The sequence below is a fragment of the Arachis hypogaea genome, chromosome 7 (assembly GCF_003086295.3).
Source record: "Arachis hypogaea cultivar Tifrunner chromosome 7, arahy.Tifrunner.gnm2.J5K5, whole genome shotgun sequence".
Lineage (NCBI taxonomy): Eukaryota > Viridiplantae > Streptophyta > Magnoliopsida > Fabales > Fabaceae > Arachis > Arachis hypogaea.
In genome coordinates, this window is record NC_092042.1 from 80,997,589 (window position 1) to 81,022,400 (window position 24,812).

General features: G+C 38.3%; 1 protein-coding gene across 5 annotated transcripts; it reads right to left on the reverse strand.

Annotated features, from left to right (window-relative positions):
- Positions 1 to 15,900: 15,900 nt before the first annotated feature.
- Positions 15,901 to 24,322, reverse strand: LOC112703719 (receptor-like protein EIX2). Of its 5 annotated transcripts, XM_072200001.1 has the most exons (5): positions 23,648 to 24,215; positions 21,867 to 22,008; positions 21,522 to 21,676; positions 16,385 to 18,904; positions 15,901 to 16,164 (listed from the first exon to the last, which is right to left on the reverse strand). In XM_072200001.1, the coding sequence occupies exon 4, from the start codon at positions 18,655 to 18,657 to the stop codon at positions 16,402 to 16,404; it is 2,256 nt and encodes a 751-aa protein (XP_072056102.1). In that variant the 5' UTR covers positions 18,658 to 18,904; positions 21,522 to 21,676; positions 21,867 to 22,008; positions 23,648 to 24,215; the 3' UTR covers positions 15,901 to 16,164; positions 16,385 to 16,401. The 5 variants fall into 5 exon arrangements, 3 of the variants coding, with proteins under 3 accessions (XP_072056102.1, XP_025611076.1, XP_025611075.1); XR_003154683.3 differs by lacking the exon at positions 16,385 to 18,904 and having other exon boundaries at positions 23,648 to 24,322; XR_011864280.1 differs by lacking the exon at positions 16,385 to 18,904 and having other exon boundaries at positions 21,867 to 22,041; positions 23,625 to 24,202.
- Positions 24,323 to 24,812: the final 490 nt, after the last annotated feature.

The following is a 24,812-nucleotide window of genomic DNA, read 5'->3' on the forward strand; positions in this document are numbered from 1 at the left end:
GGGTTGTTTTAACTCAGTTTTCAGCCCAGAAAACACATATTAGAAGCTACAAAATGGACAAAACATGTGGTCCCCACCCATCAACTGAAGACTTGTCAATTAAATTCAAATATAAATTCAAATCTTATTTTTAGAAAAATATATTATTTTTAATTTTAGATAATTATATTTTAAATTTATTATGATTAGTTATAAATAGGAATCTAGATGCCATCAGATGAAAAACACAGTACATTTTACCAGAATCCTAGTTTTCTTCTCTGAACCATGAGCAACTAATCCTTCATTGTTAAGGTTAGGAGATCTGTCTATTTGTATGGATTGATTCGTTTGATCTTTCTAATTTAATCCATGTTTTGATTTATATTTCAATAATTTGTTTTCGTTCTTTATTTTATGAATTTGGGTGGAACGGAAGTATGACCCGTGTTCTAATTGAGTTCTTGTATAACTTGGAAAAGCTCTATATTTGAACAACAGCTTGAAAACATGTTATCCTGAATTTCTAATTGTTTGTATTTAACGGGATACGTGACATATAATCCCTTTATTTTTAGATAATTAGGATTCTTGTGACATATAAACTGGAATTTGATCATCACCTTCTAATTGGAATTAATTGACCAAGGAATTGGCAGTTAATGAATTTTAGAGGAGACTAAGAAGGTCTACGGAATTAGGGTCTAGTCACATATAGTTTGCCATGAATTAAATCTTGCATGATTAAAATAGTTAGTAAGAAAAATTAATCCAAGAAATAGATAACTCTGAAGCCTTAACTGTTTTCTCCATATTTTATTCCCAACTCATTGTTGCTTGCTTTCTGAAATTCTTAATTTACTGTTTAATGCTCTTTGAATACCAAAACACTCTTTTCTTGTTTTTTGTTTGTTTATGCACAGGAACAGAGACAAAGAACATCTCTTAGACTTTGATCCTGAATCTGAAAGGACTTTCAGGCGATGTTTACAACAAGCAAGACTTTACAAAGCTGCAGAATCCACTATGGATCCAAATAATACTGATAATGTCAATGTGGCAAACCCGAATGGAAATGAACAACAAAGGAGAGTACTTGGCTCTTTCTCCGCTCCTACAGCAGATCTGTATGGAAAAAGCATCGTGGTGCCTCCTATTGCTGCGAACAACTTTAAGTTGAAGCCTCAACTGGTCACCCTGGTGCAACAAAACTGCCAGTATCACGGTCTTCCCCACGAAGACCCAAATCAATTTATTTCTAGTTTTCTGTAAATTTGTGATACTGTGAAGACAAATGGAGTAAACCCAGATGTGTACAAACTCATGCTCTTCCCGTTTGCTCTGAGGGATAGAGCAAAGCTATGGCTAGATTTTCAACTCAATGAGAGTTTGGATACTTGGAACAAGGTGGTTACTGAGTTTCTCACTAAATTTTTCCCACCATAGAAGCTGACTAAGCTTAGGGTGGAGGTTCAGACCTTTAGGCAAAAGGATGGTGAGACTCTGTATGAAGTTTGGGAGAGATACAAGCTACTGATTAGGCAATGCCCTCCAGACATGTTCTCCAAATGGACTCAACTAGATATCTTTTATGAGGCTTGGGTGAAATGTCCAAGATGTGCTTAGACAATTCTGCAGGAGGTTCATTGCACAAGAAGAAGACACCGGAGGAGACTATTGAGCTTATTGAATTGGTTGCTAGCAATCAATATTTATACTCATCTAACAGGAATCCTATGAACTCTAAGGCTCCTCAGAAGAAGGGTGTCATGGAAGTGGAAGCTCTTAATGCTATTCTTGCTCAGAACAAGCTTATGTCTCAGCAAATAAATATACTTACTCAACACATGGGTGGCATGCAAGTCTCAGCTATCAACACCCAAAATCCACCTCAAGAGATCTCCTATGACATGGGAGGAAATTTAGTACAAAATGATAATTATGATTATGCTCAATCCTCTTCTGAACAGGTCAATTACATGGGGAGTGGTTCTAGAAATTCCAATAATGACCCCTATTCTCAGACATACAATCAAGGATGGAGAAATCACTCAAATTTTGGGTGGAGAGACCAACCTCAGAGACCTCAGAATTTCAACAATAATTCTCAGGGCAGCTTCCAATAGAATAGTTACAATAATCACCAATCTCAGCCTCAGCAGGCTAACTCTAAATCTAAGGAAAATTCTAATTGGGAGATGATGAGGAGTTTTATGCAGGAAATCAAAGCCTCCATTAGAAACTTGGAAGTGCAAATGGGCCAGCTGAGCAAGCAAATACCTGAGAGGTCTGCGAATACATTTCCAGGTGATACAGTGGTGAACCCAAGAGAGGACTGCAAGGTTATTCACTTAAGAAGTGGTAAAACAGCTGGCTCTGAGACAAGGGCCAGTGAAGAGCTAGTTGAAAAGAAAGCTCCAGAGGAGAAAAAGGAAGAAGTGGAGCACGCCCCTCTAAAGTGTGCAGACAACCCATTCCCTGACTCTCTAGACATACATCCTACATTGTCAAAGGCTCCTGAATACAAGCCAAAAATGCCATATCCTCAGAGACTTCAGAAGGCTTCCAAAGAAAAGCAGTTCTCTAAATTTTTAGATTTCTTCAAGAAGCTACAGATCAACATTCCCTTTGCAGAGGCTCTGGAGCAAATGCCTCTCTATGCTAAATTTATGAAAGAATTGTTGACCCACAAGAGGAACTGGAAGGAACAAGAAACAGTGGTGTTAACCAAGGAATGCAATGCCATTATTCAACACAACCTTCCCAAGAAGATGCCAAACCCAGGGAGCTTTGTCATTCCTTGCACCATTGGAGATGTCACCATTCAGAGAGCTTTATGTGACCTTGGAGCTAGCATCAATCTAATGCCACTTTTAGTAATGAATAAGCTTCAAATTGAGGAGGTAAAACACACTTGTATTTCTCTTCAACTTGCTGATCTTTCTATTAAATTACGTGTGGGTGTTATTGAGGATTTACTTGTTAAAGTAGGACCATTCATCTTTCCTGTTGATTTCGTTATATTAGACATGAAAGAGGAGGTAAAATTCTCTATTATACTTGGTAGACCCTTTTTAGCTACAGATAGAGCTCTGATTGATGTACAAAATGGTGAATTAACCCTGAGGGTCAATGAAGAACAGGTGGTCCTTCATGTTTTTAAAGTTCTCAAGCACCCTAATGATTCTAAAGGGTGTATGAAAATAGATGTTATTGAACCACTTGTTCAAGAGGTACTGAAAGCTGAGGTGCTTGATGACATTCTGAATCCTATCTCTGAGTATGAATTAGTTGAAGTTGATAATTCACCACCCCAGAAGACTATGGTTTACAGGCCTAGAGCAGAGGAGGAAACCCCCAAGCTTGAGCTCAAATCCTTACCTCCTTCTCTGAAATATGTGTTCTTGGGTGAGAATGACTCATATCCAGTGATTATTAGCTCCTCCCTGAAGCCTGAAGAGGAAGAGGCGCTTATTTCAGTGCTCAAGAGCCATAAAATAGCTCTTGGGTGGACCATTAGTGACTTGAAGGGGATTAGTCCAACTAAGTGTATGCACAAGATCCTCCTTGAAGATGATGCTAAACCAGTTGTGCAACCACAAAGGAGACTCAATCCAACTATAAAAGGGGTGGTCCAAAAAGAGGTAATGAAACTATGGGAAGCAGGAATTATTTATCCTATTTCTGACAGTCCTTGGGTAAGTCATGTGCAGGTAGTTCCCAAGAAAGGAGGGATGACAATGATCAATAATGAAAAGAATGAGCTTATCCCCACAAGAACAGTCACAGGATGGATAATGTGTATAGACTACAGGAGGCTCAACACTGCTACAAGGAAGGATCATTTCCCCCTGCCTTTCATTGATCAGATGCTTGAGAGGTTAGCTGGTCATGCATTTTATTATTTTCTAGATGGATATTCTGGATATAATCAAATTGCAGTGGACCTCAAGATCAAGAGAAGACAGCATTCACATGCCCCTTTGGAGTATTTGCCTACAGAAGAATGTCTTTTGGACTTTGCAATGCTCCAGCAACTTTTCAGAGGTGCATGCTTTCAATTTTTTCTGATATGGTTGAAAGGTTTATTGAAGTATTTATGGATGACTTTTCTGTTTTTGGTAATTCTTTTGAATCCTGCCTTAAGCATTTATCTCTTGTTTTGAAACGGTGTCAAGAATCAAACCTTGTTTTAAATTGGGAAAAATGTCATTTTATGGTTACAGAAGGTATTATTTTTGGACACCGGATTTCAAGTAAGGGAATTGAGGTTGATAGAGCAAAGGTGGAGGTAATTGAAAAATTACCACCACCAACTAGTGTTAAGGCAGTCAGGAGTTTCTTGGGTCATGTAGGATTTTATAGAAGATTTATAAAGGATTTTTCTAAAATTTCTAAACCTCTAAGCAACATCTTGGTTGCTGATGTTCCTTTTGTCTTTGATTCTGATTGTTTGCATGCTTTTAAAACTCTAAAAGCAAACCTTACCTCTGCTCCCATTATAGCTCCTCTTGACTGGGATCTACCATTTGAATTAATGTGTGATGCTAGTAACTTTGCTATAGGAGCTGTTTTAGGACAGAGGCATGGTAAGCTTGTACATGTCATTTACTATGCCATTCGTGTGTTAAATGATGCCCAAAAGAATTACACAACTACAGAAAAGAAATTATTAGCTGTTGTGTATGCTGTTGATAAGTTTAGGTCCTATTTACTTGGTTCAAAGGTTATTATTTACACTGATCATGCTACTTTGGAGTACCTTCTAACCAAACAGGATTCTAAACCAAGATTAATCAGATGGGTGTTGCTCCTTCAGGAGTTTGATATTGAGATAAAAGACAGGAAAGGGTCAGAGAATCAAGTAGCTGACCATCTTTCCAGAATTGAGCCTAAAGCAGGAGTACAACCACCCACAGCTGTGACTGAGACGTTTTTGGATGAACAATTGTTCCTCATTCAGCAGGCTCCATGGTTTGCAGACATTGCAAATTATAAGGCCATGAATTTTATCCCAAGGGAGTACAGTAGGCAACAAGTGAAGAAGCTATTGACTGATGCAAAGTACTATATTTAGGAAGAACCATACCTTTTTAAAAGGTGTTCAGATGGAATCATCCGGAGGTGTGTCCCAAATGAAGAAAAACAGCAGATTCTTTGGTACTGTCATGATTCTAAGTATGGAGGCCACTTTGGTGGTGAAAGGACAGCTACAAAGGTCCTTCAGAGCGGGTTTTACTGGCCGACTCTCTTCAGGGACTCAAGGGCATTTGTAAAGCACTGTGACAGATGTGAAAAAGCCACGAATCTCCCTGCCAACCATAAAATGCCACAGCAGGGAATTCTTGAGGTTGAGTTATTTTGATGTGTAGGGTATTGATTTCATGGGACCTTTCCCCCCTCACATTCAAACAACTATATTCTAGTGGCAGTTGACTATGTGTCCAAGTGGATGGAAGTTGTGGCTTTGCCCACCAATGATGCCAAAGTGGTAATGAGCTTTCTTCAGAGATATATTTTTAGCCGGTTTGGTGTTCCAAGGACACTCATTAGTGATGGAGGAAGCCATTTCTGCAACAGACAGTTGGACTCTCTTCTGCAGAGATATGGAGTCCGTCATAAAGTGGCAACCCCCTATCACCCTCAGAAAAGAGGACATGTTGAAGTTTTCAACAGGGAACTTAAGAGGATTCTAGAGAAGACCGTCAATGTTTCAAGAAAGAACTGGTCTAGGAAGCTTGATGATGCTCTCTGGGCATACCGGACAGCATACAAGACTCCCATTGGCATGTCCCCTTATCAGTTGGTCTATGGCAAAGCCTGTCACTTGCCAGTTGAGCTGGAGCATAAAGCTTACTGGGCAATCAGGTATCTGAATCTTGATTCAAAAGCTGCAGGAATCAAGCGAATGCTTCAGTTGAATGAGCTTGATGAATTCAAATATTCAGCCTATGAGAATGCCAAGCTCTATAAGGAGAGAACCAAGCTACTGCATGACAAAAAGATTGCCATCAGAGTCTTTGAGCTAGGACAAAGAGTGCTTCTATATTATTCAAGACTCAAATTCATTTCCGGGAAGTTGAAGTCCCGATGGTCAGGACCGTTTGTGGTTATCAAAACTTTACCATATGGTCATGTGGAAATACAGGAAGAGAATTCTGATAGGAAATTTACAGTGAATGGACAGAGGTTGAAGCACTATCTTGGAGGCGAGATTGATCGCCAGATGTCCACTCATCTGATGGACTAGCAGAGCTGACCGTCAAGCTAGTGACGTTAAAGAAGCACTTGTCGGGAGGCAACCCGATAAATTCGTATCCTTAGCTATTTTTCTTAGTAGTAGTTTTTCTTTTTTAGTTTTTACTGTTTCTCTGATCATGCAGCTATGTTATTCCAGGGACCGAACACCTCAAGCTAAAAAAAACGCACACAACGCGCAAGCGTCCGTGACGCGAACGCGTCAATCATGTGTGCGTGAAAAAACAAAATTAGCAGAGAGTCACGCGGGAGTGGCGCTGGACCCATGCTTGACGCACAAACATGACCGCGCGTACGCGTACCCCACGCGTGCGCGTAGTTTGCAATTATCGCCATCCACGCGTGTGCGTCATTGATGCGTACGCGTGACCTGAAAAATCGACGTAAAAGAGTGATTAGGCAGAGAGTTATGCTGGTTTGGGGCTGGAAGTGTGCTAGACGCACAAAGTTACTCATGCGTATGCATCCCTGATGGGTGCGCGTCATTTGCAAAAATGGTTCTCCACGTGTGCGCGTGCATGACGCGAACGCTTCGTATGAAATTATTGGTTCCCAAGCCACGCGAACAGAGAGTTATGCGTACACACGGTTGGCTTCGAATCACACAAAATCCATGGCACGTGAACGCGTGCCTGATGCTAACGCGTCATTTAGAAAATTTGCGACTCACGCGTACGCGTGCTGCACGCGTACGTGTCGCCTTCGCCGCACAACTACACTTGTTTGCCGCACAGTTTTCACTTTTCTTTCTCTCTCTCCCAATCCTAATTCTCTCTTGTTCTTTTATCTTCATATTCTTCTTTCCTCTTGTTAAGTGTATAAACAATAGTAATACTGAGATAACTTGACTAAGCAAGAAAATCAAGATTTATTGTGTTAAGACTCTGTTTTAGCTATCAACTCTGCTATCAATTAGTTATTGGGCCAGGATTGAGTTCTACGTATAGGATTTATGTGGCCCATTTCATGTACATATAAAACTTCTTCTATTTCATTGAATAATAATATACACAGTACCAATTTCATTGTTACTTGCGAAATCTCCTCTGCAACATTCATCTTCAATCTTCATCTTCTTCACTCTTGATCTCTGGTATCTAACATGGTATCAGAACAAGACTCCGATCCATAAGTAAATTCCCCAGAAATCACATCTTCCAAAACCCTAACCATGACTAACAATCTTCCTCTTCTCACAAATAATTCTCAGAAATTCATGCCGATTGGTGACAAGCTTGATGAAGCAAGCTTCTTTACTTGGGAACAACTTGCTTTATTCACAATAGGAGCCAATGATCTTGAAGATCACCTCCAGAAAGAATTGGTCCCCTCCATGTTTGATTCTGAAGCAGATCGTGCATCCAACACAGTTTCAAAGAGCTACAAGCAGTGGAAACAACGTGATAATCTTCTCACTGCATGGCTTCTTCAATCCATGGATGAATCTTTCAAAACAAAAATGATTGGTTGCAAATTTGCTTATCAGATGTGGGAAAGAATTCAAGAGCACTTTGCAAAATTTTCGAAAATCAAAATCAAGCAATTGAGGACAGAATTGAAAAGCATCAAGAAAGGAGGAAGCTCAGCTAGTGAGTATCTCAAGAAAATTCGAAAAACTGCTGATTCTTTAGCTGCCATGGGTCATCATTTAACACTTGATGAGCACTTTGAAGCCATTACTGAGGGTTTAAATGAAGAATAAAAAGTCTACATCTCGATGATGTCAAAATCAGACTCTATGAGTCTAATAGATGCTGAAGCATTACTGATCTCTCATAAAAGTATGTTGGAAAAATTCATGAAACCTGATCTTGGAATCATACAATCAAACTTCACTCAAACCAGCTATCAATTCAACAATAGAGGAAATGGTAGAGGTTTTGCAGCAAGAAGAGGACGAGGAAGAACCTTTAGAGGTGGCAGATCGAATTGGAATTCTACAAATCGTCCTCAATGTCAACTCTGTGAAAGATTTGGACACACTGTAGCTTCATGTTTTCATCGGTTCGACCAGAATTTTCACACAAATTCAAACAACAATTCCAATTCCTCATCCTCAGTAACACCACCACCAAACTCTTTTCACAACCCCAGAGCCTATTTTACAACACCTAAATCTGATGTTGAATCCTCCTGGTTTCTAGACACTGGAGCCTCACATCATATCACCAATGATCAGACCAATCTTTACTCCTCTTCGGATTTTCAAGGGGCAGAACAGGTAGTGCTAGGTAATGGTTCTCAAACTCCTATTGCACACATTGGTCATTCCTATCTCATCTCTTTAGATAATAATAATCAAAGATTTATTTTAAAACAATTACTTCATGCACCAGATATCTCTCATAATCTAATCAGTGTACATCAATTCACAGTTGACAACAATTGCTATTTTGAATTTCATCCTGATGCATGTTATGTAAAATCACAGGGCACCCACCAGATTCTACTCCAAGGATCTCCTAAGCAAGGAGTGTATGAATTTGAGAGGGTTGCTATAACTAAATCATCTAAAATTCAATCCAATCCTCTTACTTTTACTGCTGTTTGTATTGATTTTCAGGTCTGGCATCAAAGATTGGGTCATTGTGCCCCTAAAATTGTATCTTCAGTACTTAATTCTTGTAATCTTTCTTCGATTCGTATGAATAAAAATGATATTAACCATTCATCTCTATGCAAGTCTTGTTGTATGTCCAAAATGCATTCACTGCCTTTTACCATTGACAATTTTAAATTCAATCATCCATTAGAAATGGTCTACACTGATATTTGGGGACCCTCATCAGTCATTTCTCATCATGGTTTCTCATATTATGTTTCATTTCTAGATGCATGCACAAGATATCTTTGCATCTACTTAATATCCTCAAAGTCACAAGTGTTCGCTGCTTTTCAGCAATACAAAAATCAGATGGAAAATTTTACTGGTTTGAGAATTAAACAATTACAATCTGATCATGGTCAAGAGTATTTGTCTCATTCTTTTAAATCCTTTTTAGCAACAAATGGCATCATACATCGATTTTCATGTCCCTATACTCATCAACAAAATAGTAGAGTTAAGAGGAAACATAGACATTTAGTCGAAGTAGGCCTTTCATTATTAGCTACTGCATCCATGCCTCTTAAACACTGGGATGATGCATTTTTAGCTGCTGCATTCATTATAAATAGATTACCTTCCACTGTAACATCAAAAAAATCACCATTTGAACTTTTACATAAACAAGTGTCAGATTATAGTTTTTTTAAAGTGTTTGGATGTGGATGCTATCCTCTACTTACACCTTATAACTCTACTAAATTTCAATTTAAATCTGATTTGTGTGTCTTTATAGGATATGCCCCACATCACAAAGGCTATAAGTGTATGAATTCTCAAGGTAAGATATTTATTACTCGTCATGTGCTTTTTGATGAAACGATTTTTCCATATAGTTCTATGTTTTCAGCACAGTGCAACATGCCAGCCAGAAATCCTACTGTCACTTCTATATTGTCGGTTCCTATATTGACTACCACTACCGATTCTACACCTAATTTAGTTTCTCCTTCACTCATCACTCACACATCTACCACACCAATTCCTAGTACTAGCACTCCAGCCTCCTCCTCAGATACAATAGCTAATTCTCCAACCCCAAATCCTATCTCTATAGGGGACATTGAAATTCCACCTCCGTCCATTGCCAACTCCAACACCACCAATGTTCATTCTATGGTCACACGCTCAAAGACTGGGTCCCTAAAGCCTAAAGCTTTGCAATCCACAGTGAAAGCTCCTCCTGATCTTCTCAATGAAATACCCCCCAATACTAAACTTGCTCTTACAACAACACATTGGACCAAAGCCATGGAGGAGGAGTTGGCTGCTCTGCATCGAAATCAAACTTGGACAATGGTTGAACCACCAAAAAATAGCACAGTGATAGGTTGTCGTTGGGTCTTTGCTATCAAACGACATCCCGATGGAACAATTCTCAAATATAAAGCACGACTAGTGGCCAAAGGCTTTCATCAACGAGAAGGAATTGACTATGATCAAGTTTTCAGCCCTGTCATCAAGCCAGCAACTATTCGTATCATTTTAACACTTGCAATTTCTCAATCTTGGCCAATTCGACAATTCGATTTCAACAATGCTTTTCTCAATGGTGACCTTCAAGAAACTGTTTACATGCAACAACCTCCCTCCTTTCCCCAAGGCTCCCCAAATCAAGATTGCAAATTTCATAAATCAATTTATGGTTTGAAACAGGCCCCTCGAGCCTGGTTCACTAAATGGGCTGCCACTTTGTCTCGATTTGGCTTTCAGAATACCAGGTCAGATCCTTCTTTGTTCTTACGATTTACTAAATCTTCTACTATGTATGTTTTAGTGTATGTTGATGATATTCTTGTTACTTATAATAGTGATTCTGAGATTGTTCAACTTATATCACAACTTAATTCCATTTTTGCTTTGAAGGACTTGGGAGAATTCAATTTCTTTTTAGGCATAGAAGCAACAAAAACAACATCAGGATCTTACATATTATCACAATCAAAGTATATTAGAGACCTTTTAGTTAGATCTAAGATGCATAAATCTCATCCTATGCCTACTCCCATGATTACTAGTACTAAACTCTCAACTCATGGCAGTGATGTATTTGATAATCCAACTCATTACAGATCAATTGTTGGAGCCCTTCAGTATGCCACTCGAACCAGGCCTGACATTGCCTATGCTGTGAATAAGGTTTCTCAGTATATGCATAAACCTCTTCTCCCACACTGGAAGTGTGTTAAGAGAATTTTGAGATATTTAGTAGGTACCATTGATCAAGGACTTTTCTTTCAATCTTGTACTGATTTGACTTTGTTTGCCTTTGCAGATTCAGATTGGGGTTCGGACGTTGATGACCGTCGATCCACAACTGGCTTCTGTGTCTATCTTGGCACCAATATGGTCTCTTGGGCAAGTAGGAAGCAACATTCTGTCAGCAAGTCCAGTGCTGAGGCTGAGTTTAGGAGCATTGCTGCAGCCGAAACAGATCTTCGGTGGATATTGAACTTGTTCACTGAACTTCGACTCCAATGGTCAAACACTCCTGTGATTTACAGTGACAATATCAGTGCTGTCATGCTCACCGCCAATCCTATCCTCCATAACAAAACCAAACACTTTGACCTTGATCTCCATTCAGTACGGGAGCGAGTAAATCGCAATCAGCTTGTTGTAGTTCACATCCCAGCCATAGACCAAGTTGCCGATCTTTTGACCAAGCCTCTGTCCCTTCCCACCTTTGATCGTTTCAAGAACAAACTCAGAGTCTTGTCTAAAACGACCATGAGTTTGAGGGGGGGTGTTAAGTGTATAAACAATAGTAATACTGAGATAACTTGACTAAGCAAGAAAATCAAGATTTATTGTGTTAAGACTTTGTATTAGCTATCAACTCTGCTATCAATTAGTTATTGGGTCAGGATTGAGTTCTACATATAGGATTTATGTGGCCCATTTCATGTACATATAAAACTTCTTCTATTTCATTGAATAATAATATACACAGTACCAATTTCATTGTTACTTGCAAAATCTCCTCTGCAACATTCATCTTCAATCTTCATCTTCTTCACTCTTGATCTCTGGTATCTAACACCTCTCACTATTTGTTTTTATTTTCAGTTCTTCTTTGCTTGAGGACAAGCAAACCTTTAAGTTTGGTGTTGACGCTTCGCTTAAGGGTTTTCTGTTTATTCCCATGGCACCAAAAGGGAGGCGAATCATCTTTACTGAGGAGCACAACCTAAAGAATAAAGCGACCGCTAGGTTAACTAAGGTGGTTGAGTTCCTTTCATTTTTTTATTCCTCCCCTCTTTTTCTATGTTATGTTCCAGTTTTATGCTATTTTGCTTTGTTTGTTGCATGAGCCTTTATTAGTTAGAATCTTAGGACTAGTTTAGCTTTCTCTTAAATGCTTTAATTCTAAAAAGATGTCTCATGTATTGCCCCTTGAGCTTGAAATCAAATTTTTTTTAAATGATGTATTGCATGAGAAACTGAGTTTAATTTTAAGAATAGTCTTATTTACTTAAAGGTGGTGGTATTTTCTGTGATTTTTGAATGCATGATATGAATAGTGCATATTTGAATTTGAATCAAGGGATGTTGATGTATAAGGAACAGAAATCTAGAGAATTATTATGACTTCTCTGGAATAAACAAAAATTTAATCCTTGAAGCAAAAGAAACAGCAAAAGAAATAAATAAATAAATAAATATATAAATAATAAAAGCAAGGTCCAAGGCTTTGAGCATCAATGACTAGGGAGGTCAGACATGATTAAAAGTTCAAAGAGTTGTTTCCCTAGTCATATGCTTGTGGTGTGATTGTGTCAAGTAATCCTTGAGACAGAACACTTAGAGTCGAGATCAAGTGCGTTTAACAGAGTATGCCAAAGGCTTTGAGCACCACTGTATGGGAGTAACTGAAAGAAAAATCAGGACTCAAAGAGAGTCTCCCAATTAAGTGCTTATGGTGTTTCTGTGTCAAGTAATCCTTAAGACAAAACATTTAAAGTCACGGCTAGGCTCAAGGTGCAAAGCACCAAAGAAAAATAAATTAAAGTAAATTTTGTTGTGTTCAAGGATTAAACTGAAATATAAAAGATCAGAGAATTCATAATCTTATCCAGATTCTAATTCTGAATGACAATGGCATCCTCCTGATTCAAAGGAGAGTGAGATGCCAAACCTATTCAGGATTACAGTTATAAACCCCACTGCAAAAAGAGACATGAGCTTAATCGAACTATCATTCTCATGCAAATTCACATCCTAAGCCTATATTAGTTTTGGTTGCTTGAGGACAAGCAATAATTCAAGTTTGGTGTTGTGATGCGTGAGCATCTTTTCTATCTTTTTCTAGTGAATTTGTACTTAAATTGTTGAATTTAATAAAGAATTAATTTTCTTTTAGCCAATATGGATGCTACTTTGAGTCTTTTGCAATTTTTTTTATTTTAGGTAGCATTCAGCGGAATTTGATGGAGTTTCTGCAGCACAAGAATCAAAGGAGATGGCAGCGAGGAGTGACGCGCACGCATGCTTGACGCGTGCGCGTGATTTGGAGATATCCATGGCAACGCGTGCGCGTGACTGACGCGTACGCGTGAATTAAAGATTTGCTCAGCAACGCGTCCGCGTGACCGACGCATCCGCGTGACTTGCGAAAAAGACCATTGACACATACGCGTGACTGATGCGTACGCGTGACATGCGCCACGTGCAGAAAACGCAGAAAAACGTTGGGGGCAATTTTTGGGCTGTTTTAACTCAGTTTTCAGCCCAGAAAACACATATTAGAAGCTGCAGAATGGACAAAACATGAGGTCTCCACCCATCAACTGAAGACTTGTCAATTAAATTCAAATTTAAATTCAAATCTTATTTTTAGAAAAAGATATTATTTTTTATTTTAGATAATTAGATTTTAAATTTATTAGGATTAGTTATAAATAGGAATCTAGATGCCATCAGATGAAAAACATAGTACATTTTACCAGAATCCTAGTTTTCTTCTCTGAACCATGAGCAACTAATCCTTCATTGTTAAGGTTAGGAGCTCTGTCTATTTGTATGGATTGATTCATTTGATCTTTCTAATTTAATCCATGTTTTGATTTATATTTCAATAATTTGTTTTTGTTCTTTATTTTATGAATTTGGGTGGAACGGAAGTATGACCCATGTTCTAATTGAGTTCTTGTATAACTTGGAAAAGCTCTATACTTGAACAACAGCTTGAAAACATATTATCCTGAATTTCTAATTGTTTGTATTTAACAGGATACATGACATATAATCCCTTTATTTTTGGATAATTAGGATTCTTGTGGCATATAAACTGGAATTTGATCATCACCTTCTAATTGGAATTAATTGACCAAGAAATTGGTAGTTAATGAATTTTATAGGAGACTAGGAAGGTCTAAGGAATTAGGGTCTAGTCACATATAGTTTGTCATGAATTAAATCTTGCATGATTAAAATAGTTAGTAAGAAAAATCAATCCGAAAAATAGATAACTCTGAAACCTTAACTGTTTTCTCCATATTTTATTATCAACTCATTGCTGCTTGCTTTATGAAATTCTTAATTTACTGTTTAATGTTCTTTGAATACCAAAACACTCTTTTCTGTTTGTCTAACTAAGCCAATCACTTAACCATTGTTGCTTAGTCCATCAATCATCGTGGAATCGACCCTTACTCACGTAAGGTATTACTTGGTATGACCCAGTGCACTTGCCGGTTAGTTTGTGAGTTGTAAAATATCGCACTAAATTTTTGGCATCGTTATCGAAAATTGATAGTGATTAAAAACTATTAGTTATTTGATTGCTTAGATTAGGCTATTTATTTTTAAATATTATTAACAACTGCATATCATGCATAATGTGCTCAACATCATTGCAAACACATATTGTTTCTTCCAAAGTATATTATTGCTATTCATTGATTAATTAAAGAAAGAAAACCTGAATTATAATTATGGTTCATATCTCGCTTCTTTGTTAAGCTATGTATATATAGCAAGAGTACGATTACGATAGGTGCCATTCATACGGAGACCAAATGACTCAATATGGATGTGAAATTTTAGGGGAGACTTGACTGGCGTGTTTTCGAATGTAGAATTTTAGGGAGACTTGATTGACGTGTGTCTCTGGATGTGGAATTTTAGGGACACTTGACTGACTTGTGTATTCCTCCAGCAGCTGTGGAAAGTTTCTTCCTCTAGTAGTTAGCGCCATTTATTATGGATGATAACTTCTTTGTTACTCACAGGAACAGGATGATTGGTGTAAAGTGTAAACTGTGAAGTAAAGGAAATAGTATCATCTTGTTGGGCTCTTATTGTATTGGACTTTTACAGAAAGCTTCTTCATTAAATAGTTAGGCCCGTCCAAAAGTAGTCTTTTTTTTGGTGACTTGTCCAAAAGTAGTTTAAAACAACAGAGAGTAAATCACCCATTATTTTGTACACTGCAAGTAATAAAATGAGATACATTCCCAACAAATGTAACACATTTTGTGATAAGAAAATTCTTAGATGTATTAAAGTGGGTCTCACTTTTATCCTAACAAAACAAATAAATAAATAAAAGTATATTTTTTATCTTTAACTTTTGTGATTTCTTTAAAAACATTTTTAATATTTAATTTTATTCTAACGTTTTTTATTTATTTAATTTTATTCTTAATATTTTCGATTTTTGTCAAAATTATTCTTAAAAATTTTTAATTTTATTCCTAACATTTTATATAGAATTAAATAAGAGTTGATTGAAATAATCCAAATTTGCAAGAGTTGATTGAGATAACTAAAGATAAATATAAGTGAATATTGAACCATGAGAATTTATTAAGGAGTGCTTTGCAAATTGCAACACTTTTACTGAGTTGATAAATTAGTATACATGCATTCAAACAATATTAAGTTATTAACCCTTCATTTCCTGTCATTTAGCTGGTGTGAAATTAAAAGATACTATTTCCTTCTTAGTTGTTAACTTATTATCTTGTACACACAAAGCAGTAGCTTATAGCAAAGCACAAACTATTAATAAGAAAACAATCATCACTTGGAATATCTATATAGAACCATCACACTAGAAACAAATCCTTGTGACCTATATATATAATTAATGCATCACATACCAGTAAGCAACATTACAAAAATGATTAGAGAAACAATATTCTGCATCAAAACCAAGAAACTATATCTAGGCTTTATTTTAGAATATAAAAGTGACATTGGGATTTAATAATTAGCTAGTGATACTGTAAGCGCAATACACTGCATGAAGTATCTGCTGGATCTTTATGGCAGGTGCAGCTGATGAGATCTTATGTATTATGTTCTTCAAAAAGTACCTGCAAAGATAAGAATTTTTTTTTAAAAAAAATCTCTACCCATTCAAGTCATTTGTGCAAGTTAATCAAATAAATAAATATAACTGGTTCGTAAGAGTGCATCTCCATATATAACAGAAAATAAAACTGAAAACATTTACCTTTTAAATATGTATGTTAGATGGTAACAAAACAATAAAATACTAAGTATATATTTAGTTATGCCATATTAAGAGGTTACCTGCAGAGAATTGGATATCAGCGAAAGGAGTTGAGATTTGTGAGCAGCAGGACATAAAATCGGTCTCTCAAGTCATACAGAAATCTGAAGTAAGCATGTCTGCACTTGCGACTGAAGAAAATGGCACCACAAACTCCCCAAAAGCCTACAGCAAAGCCAACTCCTAAGCCCATATAGAGGCAGCTCAGAAAATCTGATTCATCACCATCATCATCATTCTCACCCAAAGTCTTTGTGTCATCTCCATGATTTGAGCAGTTTTTGGGAAGGGGAGGTCCACAAAGATCAGCATTCCCAATATAGCTAAGCTCACTGAATCTCTGAAGTTGGGTCCCTGATGGGATTTGGCCTCTCAAGTTATTGAATGACAGGTTCAAATTACTGAGGAAAGACAAACTGGACATGCTCTCAGGAATCTCTCCTGTGAGTTCATTTTTGGATAAATCAAGAGACTCCAGTTGTGTCATGTTTCCAATCTCTTTTGGTATGGTTCCTGTTAGCCTGTTATGGGATAGGTTCAAGAAATGCAACTGAGAGAGGCTGAACAGTTGTGGAGACATTGTTCCTGTCAGATTATTACTTGAAAGGTCAACCATGCGGATCAGCTTCAGGATTGACTGAAAATTCAATAGTTGACCTTTTACAAGCAATATAAGGTTGTCAACGTATACAACGGAAACCGTTCCATCAAAGAATTCATAGAAAATCCAACTGGTTGAATAATGCATGTCAACAAAGGATGTGATGTTGTTTAGGCATTTGGGTATATGTCCGGAGATTCTGTTATATGCAATATCCAAAACAATGAGGAAAGGCATTTGACATATCTGTGAGGGAATGTTACCAATGAATTTGTTGGACCTTAACTGGAGAATCCTTGAACTCTGCGGCATCCACTTTGGTATGTTTCCAGAGAAGCTATTCTCGCGGACATTAAGAATGGACAGGGAGCGGCAATACTGAAGTGATGAAGAAGCTATGTCCCCAGACAAGTTATTCTCATGTACATGCAGTGATGTGAGATTCGACAATAAGGCCATTGAAGGGGGTATGCTGCCATGAAGATTGTTGCCTCCCAGATTAACATGACGCAGCGACTTCCAATTCATCCAGCAGTCTGTTAGTCCTCCAGATAAATCATTATCAGAGATGTCAAGGTAATGCAATTTATTGTTGCTTTTCTTGTTATGGCACAAGAGATGGGAGATGGATCCTGATAGAGAACTGTTGGTTAGCTGGAAGAAAATAACATTGGATGAGAGCTGAGGTAGACCACCTTTCAAATTATTTGATGACAGAATGATAAAGCTGGAATTCAGCAACACTTCTGATAAGTCCCCTTCTATGGTGTTGTTGTACAAAAAGAGTTCCTCAAGTGTGGATGCAAAGCTCCAAAAGTTGTTATTGTCAGCAGCTTCAGACAAGAACTTTGAGTTTTCAATGACAAGCATTCTGAGAGATGTCTGTGTATATAACCATTGAGGAAGTGGAGGGTGCAGTTCTCCAAGGTGCAGCCCATCAAGTTGGAAAGGCGGTATCCAGTGGGGATCAAAATCAAAGGTGATGTTTGGTGATCCCAAAGACAAGAATTTTAAATTTTTCTGTTTTGCAAAATTTCTTTCGGACACAACCCCTGTGAAGAGATTTCCTTTGGCCTCGAAGGCTTCTAGGAATGACAAATTTCCCAAATTTGAAGGAAGAAATCCAGAAAAATAGTTGTCATCAATTTCTAATGCGATAAGATACTCAAGTTGGCCTATCCAATCTGGAATTGAGCCATTTAGGTAATTCTTATCCAATTCAAGCGCATTCAAAGAATGAAGTTTTGGCAATGTATTTGGTAGCTGGCCTATAAAATGATTACTTGAAAGGTCAATCTCGAGGACATGAGATCTAAGATTGAATATCCATTTAGGCAACTCTGAGTGAAAATAATTATGGGCAAGATCAATAACCTGGAGTGATGTGCTAAAATTAGCATATTCAAGAGATGGACTTATGTCTTCAAGTTTACAGCTGTCTAAGTGCAGCTCCACCAATGATGGGAGCGCCGTCATCCAGTGAAGCCAGTTAGTTTCCATGTGAAGATTTGTGTAACCAAGGTTTATGTATTTCAAGGAGGAAATGCGAGAGAGCCACTCAAGGCTGTGAATAAAAAGGTTTTCGTTGTAGAGTAGATTAATGTAAATGAGAGTTGAAGAGTTGACAGTGGAATCAGATGAGATAGTTGAAAAGTCATTGAATCTCAAATCCAAATATTGTAAGTATTCCATATCCAATATAGAGAGATTGATGTCACCTGCAAGGCATTTCTGCAAGTTATATTCTCCATGTTCTACAACATCATAATAATCACCCGGGAGAGCGAGGTTTATGACTCTGGCAGTGATGTTGTGGCAAGTGACTCCCTTCCACTGGCAGCAATCCTGCTCCTGCTGCCATGAAGATAGGAGGCCCGATGGGTCAGTGACTCCTTCTTTGAACTTCAACAGGATTTCTTTATCTCTCACGTCGCAACAACTGCATATCATGCATAATGTGCTCAACATCATTGCAAACACATATTTCCTCTTCCAAAGTATGTTATTGCTATCCATTGATTAATTAAAGAAAGAAAACCTGAATTATAATTATAATTATGCTTCATCTCTCGCTTCTTTGTTAAGCTATGTATATGTAGCAAGATTACGATTACGATAGGTGCCATTCATGCAAGACCAAATGAATCATATCTCTTACTCTTGTGGTCGAAAAGCCATTATGGATGTTGAATTTTTGGGGAGATTGACTGACGTGTGTTTCTAGACGTGGAATTTTAGGGACACTTCACTGACTTGTGTATTCCTCCAGCAGCTGTGGAAAGTTTCTTCCTCTAGTAGTTGGCGCCATTTATTATGGATGATAAATTCTTTGTTACTCACAGGAAAAGGAAGATAGGTGTAAACTGTCAAGTAAAGGAGACTGTATTATCATGTTGGGCTCTTATTGTATTGGGCTTTTAAGAAATTGTTAGGCCCGTCCAAAAGTAGTTTAAAATAACAGAGAGTAAATCACCCATTATATAAGATCATTTCTAAAGTGTTGGTTATTAGGCTTAGAAGAGTTATTGATGCGATTGTTTCACCTATCCAGAGTGCATTTGTGGGGGGTCGCCTCATTCAGGACAACATGGTGATAGTGCAGGAAATGTTTCATGCTTTAAATACAAAAGGGCAGCAGTTTGCTTCCAGGAATCGAGCTGTCAAGATTGATATGAATAAAGCCTATGACAGGGTTGAGTGGTCATTCCTAGAAGCAACTCTGAAAGCATTCGGGTTTAATCCGCACTGGGTCAAGCTGATTATGATGTGTGTCTCGCAGGTTTCTTATAAATTTAAGATCAATGGTGTGTTGTCGAGGAGGTTTATGCCGCAGAGGGGACTAAGGCAGGGAGACCCTCTTTCGCCATACTTGTTTATCATAGCAGCTGAAGTTTTTACTATTCTCATGGACAAGGCTAAAGAAGAGGGTAGAATCTCTGGTGTTAAAATTGCTCCCACTGCTCCAGCCATTTCTCATCTCCTCTTTGCGGATGATTGCATTATCTTCTCGAAGGTTAGTGAGGAGGAAGTTTATCAGCTCATTACTATTTTGAATATGTATACAGAAGCCTCGGGGCAGCGAATAAATGTTGACAAGTCTGGGATTACGTTTGGCAACCAGGTTCCGATCAGAAATAGAGTAGAAATAGAAGAGATCTTAGGGTTGCCAGCTTGGGATCAACCAGGCAAGTATCTGGGTCTTCCAGCTCAGTGGGGGAGATCTAAGAATAAAGCTCTGAGGTGGATTGAGGAGCGAGTGTCTGATAAGCTTTGCGGTTGGAAAGAAAAACTTCTTTCTCTGGGAGGGAGGTTCTCATCAAATCGGTTATTCAAGCGATACCTGCCTATGCTATGAATGTCGTCCTTTTCCCTAAAGGTTTTTGTCATCGCCTTTGTCAAAAAGTGGCTAAATTTTGGTGGGCCTCCACTGGTAAGGATAAGGGTATGCATTGGAGAAGTTGGGATAAAATTTCTGCTAGCAAAACGGATGGAGGAATTGGGTTCAAGGATTTTTATAGTCAAAATTTAGCGCACTTGGCAAAACAGGCATGGAGAGTGTTCGAATGCCCTAATGCGGTATGGGTTCAGGTGCTTAAGGCTGTCTATTTTCCAAATGAGGATTTCAAAGTAACTAAGGCGGGAAGGGGAGCATCTTGGATCTGGAAAAGTATTGTGCATGGTAAGGATTTCCTTTTGAGAAATGGGAGATGGCTAGTTGGGAATGGAGAAAGACTGCATATTTTACATGACAATTGGATACTGAACATGACGAATAGTCCTGTTGTTATCAATGATGATGTCACATTTGTAAAGGAGCTGATTAGTGAAGGACAGGGGTGGAATATAAGCGAGTTAAAGAAACATTTTGATGAAGATACTGTTGGGAAGATCATTAGAACTCCGGTGAGTGTTATTGGTAGAGAAGACAAGCTTAGTTGGCCTCTTAAACCAGATGGCAAGTATACTATCAAAACCGGTTATCATGCTGCCAGGAAAGAACAGCATCTCGATAATAGCAATAGCCCATCAACGAGTGATGACTTTAAGGATTTATGGAGAGATATTTGGAAACTAAAAGTGCCTCAAAAGATTAGAACCTTTCTATGGCGGGCCTCGCATAACATTTTACCGGTATTCCAAAATCTTTATAAGAAGAAAATCTCTAACACTCCTATCTGTCCTATTTGTTTGCAGGAACCAGAGACCACTGAGCATGCGCTTCTACTCTGCCCTTGGACAAGGGCTGTATGGTTCGGAGCCCAAATCCAATGCTGTCCTACGGCCTATACTGTATCATCTTTTGGGAAATGGGTCATGGATCTTTTCAAAAGTATGAAGATCGGCACAGGAACTGATTATGTGCTGAGTAGCAGCAGAGTTGGTTTTTTGGTATGGGGGATTTGGAAAGCAAGAAATCAGGCAGTACATCACAAGTCTAAACATAGTCCTTTACTAGCAATTGAAAATGCTAAACAAATGGAAATTGATTTTGCAAATGTTATAGAAGAACCAGCTATAAGTTCTATTCATCATAGAAGGACAGATAGAAGGGTTACCTGGAGACCGCCTCCGCAAGGATGGATTAAGTGCAATGTGGATGCAGCGTTTCGCGAAGTGTACTCTGGAGGAGCAACAGCGGCAGTATTCAGAGACCATACTGGAAGCCTCCTTGCAGCTTCAAATTCTAGAATTGCAGCTTCCTCACCTCTAGCTGCGGAAGCATTTGCGGTTAGGGAAGCATTAATAATGGCTAAAAACTTTCAACTGGATAGAATTATTGTTGAATCTGATAGTTTGTTACTCATACAAGCTTTAAAATCAAAAGCCCCAGTTGCAGAAATTCAAGTGATTTTGGATGACATTTTGGAATTAGTGCGAAGTATCACAAATTGTGGGTTTACCTGGGTGCCTAGAGAAGGGAATGGCTTAGCACACGAAGTAGCCAGGCTTTCGGCTGACGGTTCTCTTCAACAGAATTGGCTCAGCTGCAAGCCGCGAACCATCATCAACATTTTGGCAGAAGAGCACTATATGTCTTTGCAACTGGCAAACAGATCATGCAACCAGAGAATATCACTATGTGAAAATTGTTACAACACATAGACTTCTTTCTCTCACCGGCACCCCAGTACACCCACACTCTTTCAAAGCAAATATCTAACTACACCTCACAACACTCTCTAATCAAAGAGTACAGAGGAAAAGAAAAATCAGATACAAGCTTAAAGTGTTTCTGACTGGTGCAAAAACAAATGGAGAACTTAGCCTCATATTTATAGCCTAGGCCACCCACTCCATTTGCTATCCTAAGCAATGTGGGACTAATTCAACCAAATCCTAACAATCTCCACCTTGATTGAAATAGTCACACATCTTCAGCTTCCATTGTCAACACCGACAATTCTTTGCTGCCATTGTCTATACCGACAATCATAGTTCAGAGAACTATCATACTCCACCATGAAAGTATACTCACTTGGAATTAGACCACTCCAAGAATTTCGCCTTGGTACAGATCGAAACCTTGCTGAAAATTCATGGTGCAACTTCCAAATTGGCTTTTCCTGGAAGTTCTTCAGCCATCGACCTAACTCCGCCACACACCTTGCATCTCAACGCCAACCAATGCCCGTGTGCAATTGTGGACCTGATTGCCACAACTCATCCTTATCCATGGCAGTGCGGTAATACCATGAGGATACTTCTTGTCTTCTAGAGAACATCATCTTCTCTCATAGAGAGAGCAACCAGAGATCTTCTCCTTCAACGCCTTGTGCAAACCTGATTGTATCAACACATCCTTGACTTGTACTTGCCACAAGCCAAAATTGATTCTTCCATCAAATTTCTCTATTTCAAGCTTCACAGCACTTGAATATCCTGACATTGTTGCAACCGTATACTGGAATATTATAACTCAACTGTAGACCGTGCACTAGGAAGGGTCCCCAGGAAAGAGAGGTGGGTCACAATGGACACACTTAAATACCAAGTCTTTCCTTAGCCAGAACCTTTTCCAAACTGCACTCTCACAGAGTCACACTGCCTTCCAGCAACAACAACAGCAACCAAAGAGATTAGACTAGGCTGCAACCACAGAGCATACTAAGAATAAATCCCACCGAATCGAAGCTCTGATACCACTTGTTGGGAATAAGACACAATTCCCCCTTGAGAAAACACCTTTGACAGAGAAATAAAATAGACACAATCACAACACAAGAATTTAACGTGGAAACTCCAATTACCGGAGAAAAAACCACGGCCGTTGTCAAATGACAACCAGAGAATATCACTATGTGAAAATTGTTACAACACATAGACTTCTTTCTCTCACCGGCACCCCAGTACACCCACACTCTTTCAAAGCAAATATCTAACTACACCTCACAACACTCTCTAATCAAAGAGTACAGAGGAAAAGAAAAATCAGATACAAGCTTAAAGTGTTTCTGACTGGTGCAAAAACAAATGGAGAACTTAGCCTCATATTTATAGCCTAGGCCACCCACTCCATTTGCTATCCTAAGCAATGTGGGACTAATTCAACCAAATCCTAACAATCATGAGTATCATGTCTATTTTGTTATTTTTTGGCTATGTATAAAAATCAAATCAGGCAGGGAATTAATTGGATTGCAGATTGAAAGTTTGGAGGCATTATGGATATGCATTTTGGTACCTTGTTTGTCGGGAGGGGGGGAATGCCATGTTTGTTGTTTGGCGATGTACTTCTTTGTCTCGCCAGCTTAGCTTGCCTTCTGCTAGTCCGGAGGGTCAGAAAACCAGAGTCCTGCGTTTCGGAGTGCACGGTTCTGCTTAGAATCCATCTGCTTTGAGCTTTCCAGGATCTCAGTACTGAGTGACCAATGGGCAGTTTGAGGAGGTGTTGATGCGGCTGCTAAGGAATGTGCCAGGGAGGCTGGACAGGCAGGGAACTAGCTAAGAGGGGAGAGTAGTCATGAATAACCACATGCATGCATTCAGTTTCATCAAACAGGAAGATTGGCTTATGCTCCTTTGGGTCTTGTTTCAGCTGACGCTTGGATCGGATACAGTGAGATAGCCTCATCGTGCGACTCGGTGCTACTGCATCTGCTCAGAATCCTTCTGGTTAGGTTCCTACTTTGTTTGACTAATGACTGAAGTGGCTGTGACCATTGATATCGTCGCGCAGAATATTGCAGTGGTAGGTATTGAGTTTGGCATCGGATTGAAGCTTCACCTACAGAATGAGGAGGGAGACCTCTTCCATTGCCGGGTCGAATGTAGGTTTCAGGATCTGGGTTGGGTTTCTGGTTTGTTTTGGTTTGGGCATTCTGTAGGCCTGGACTTGCCCCAAAAAAAAAAATCACCCATTATTTAGTACACTGCAAGTAATAAAATGAGATGCATTCCCAAAAACTGTAAATCAAATCACTCTTTAATTCTAGAAGACCAACACTGTTTTTTGCTTTTATCTTAGATTTAGACCAATACAAGCCCATTTTTTATACTGACAGGGTTGAGCTCTAGCATTATATATATGTAACACATTTTGTGATAAGAAAATTCTTAGTCGTATTAAAGTGGGTCTCACTTTTATCCTAACAAAAAAAATAAATAAATAAAAGTATAATTTTTTTTTTTAACTTTTGTGATTTTTTTAAAAATATTTTTCATATTTAATTCATTTAATTTTATCCTAACGTTTTTTATTTATTTAATTTTATCTTTAATATTTTCGATTTTTGTCAAAATTATTCTTAAAATTTTTTAATTTTATTCCTAACATTTTATATAGAATTAAATAAGAATTGATTGAAATAATCCAAATTTGCAAGAGTTGATTGAGATAACTAGATAAA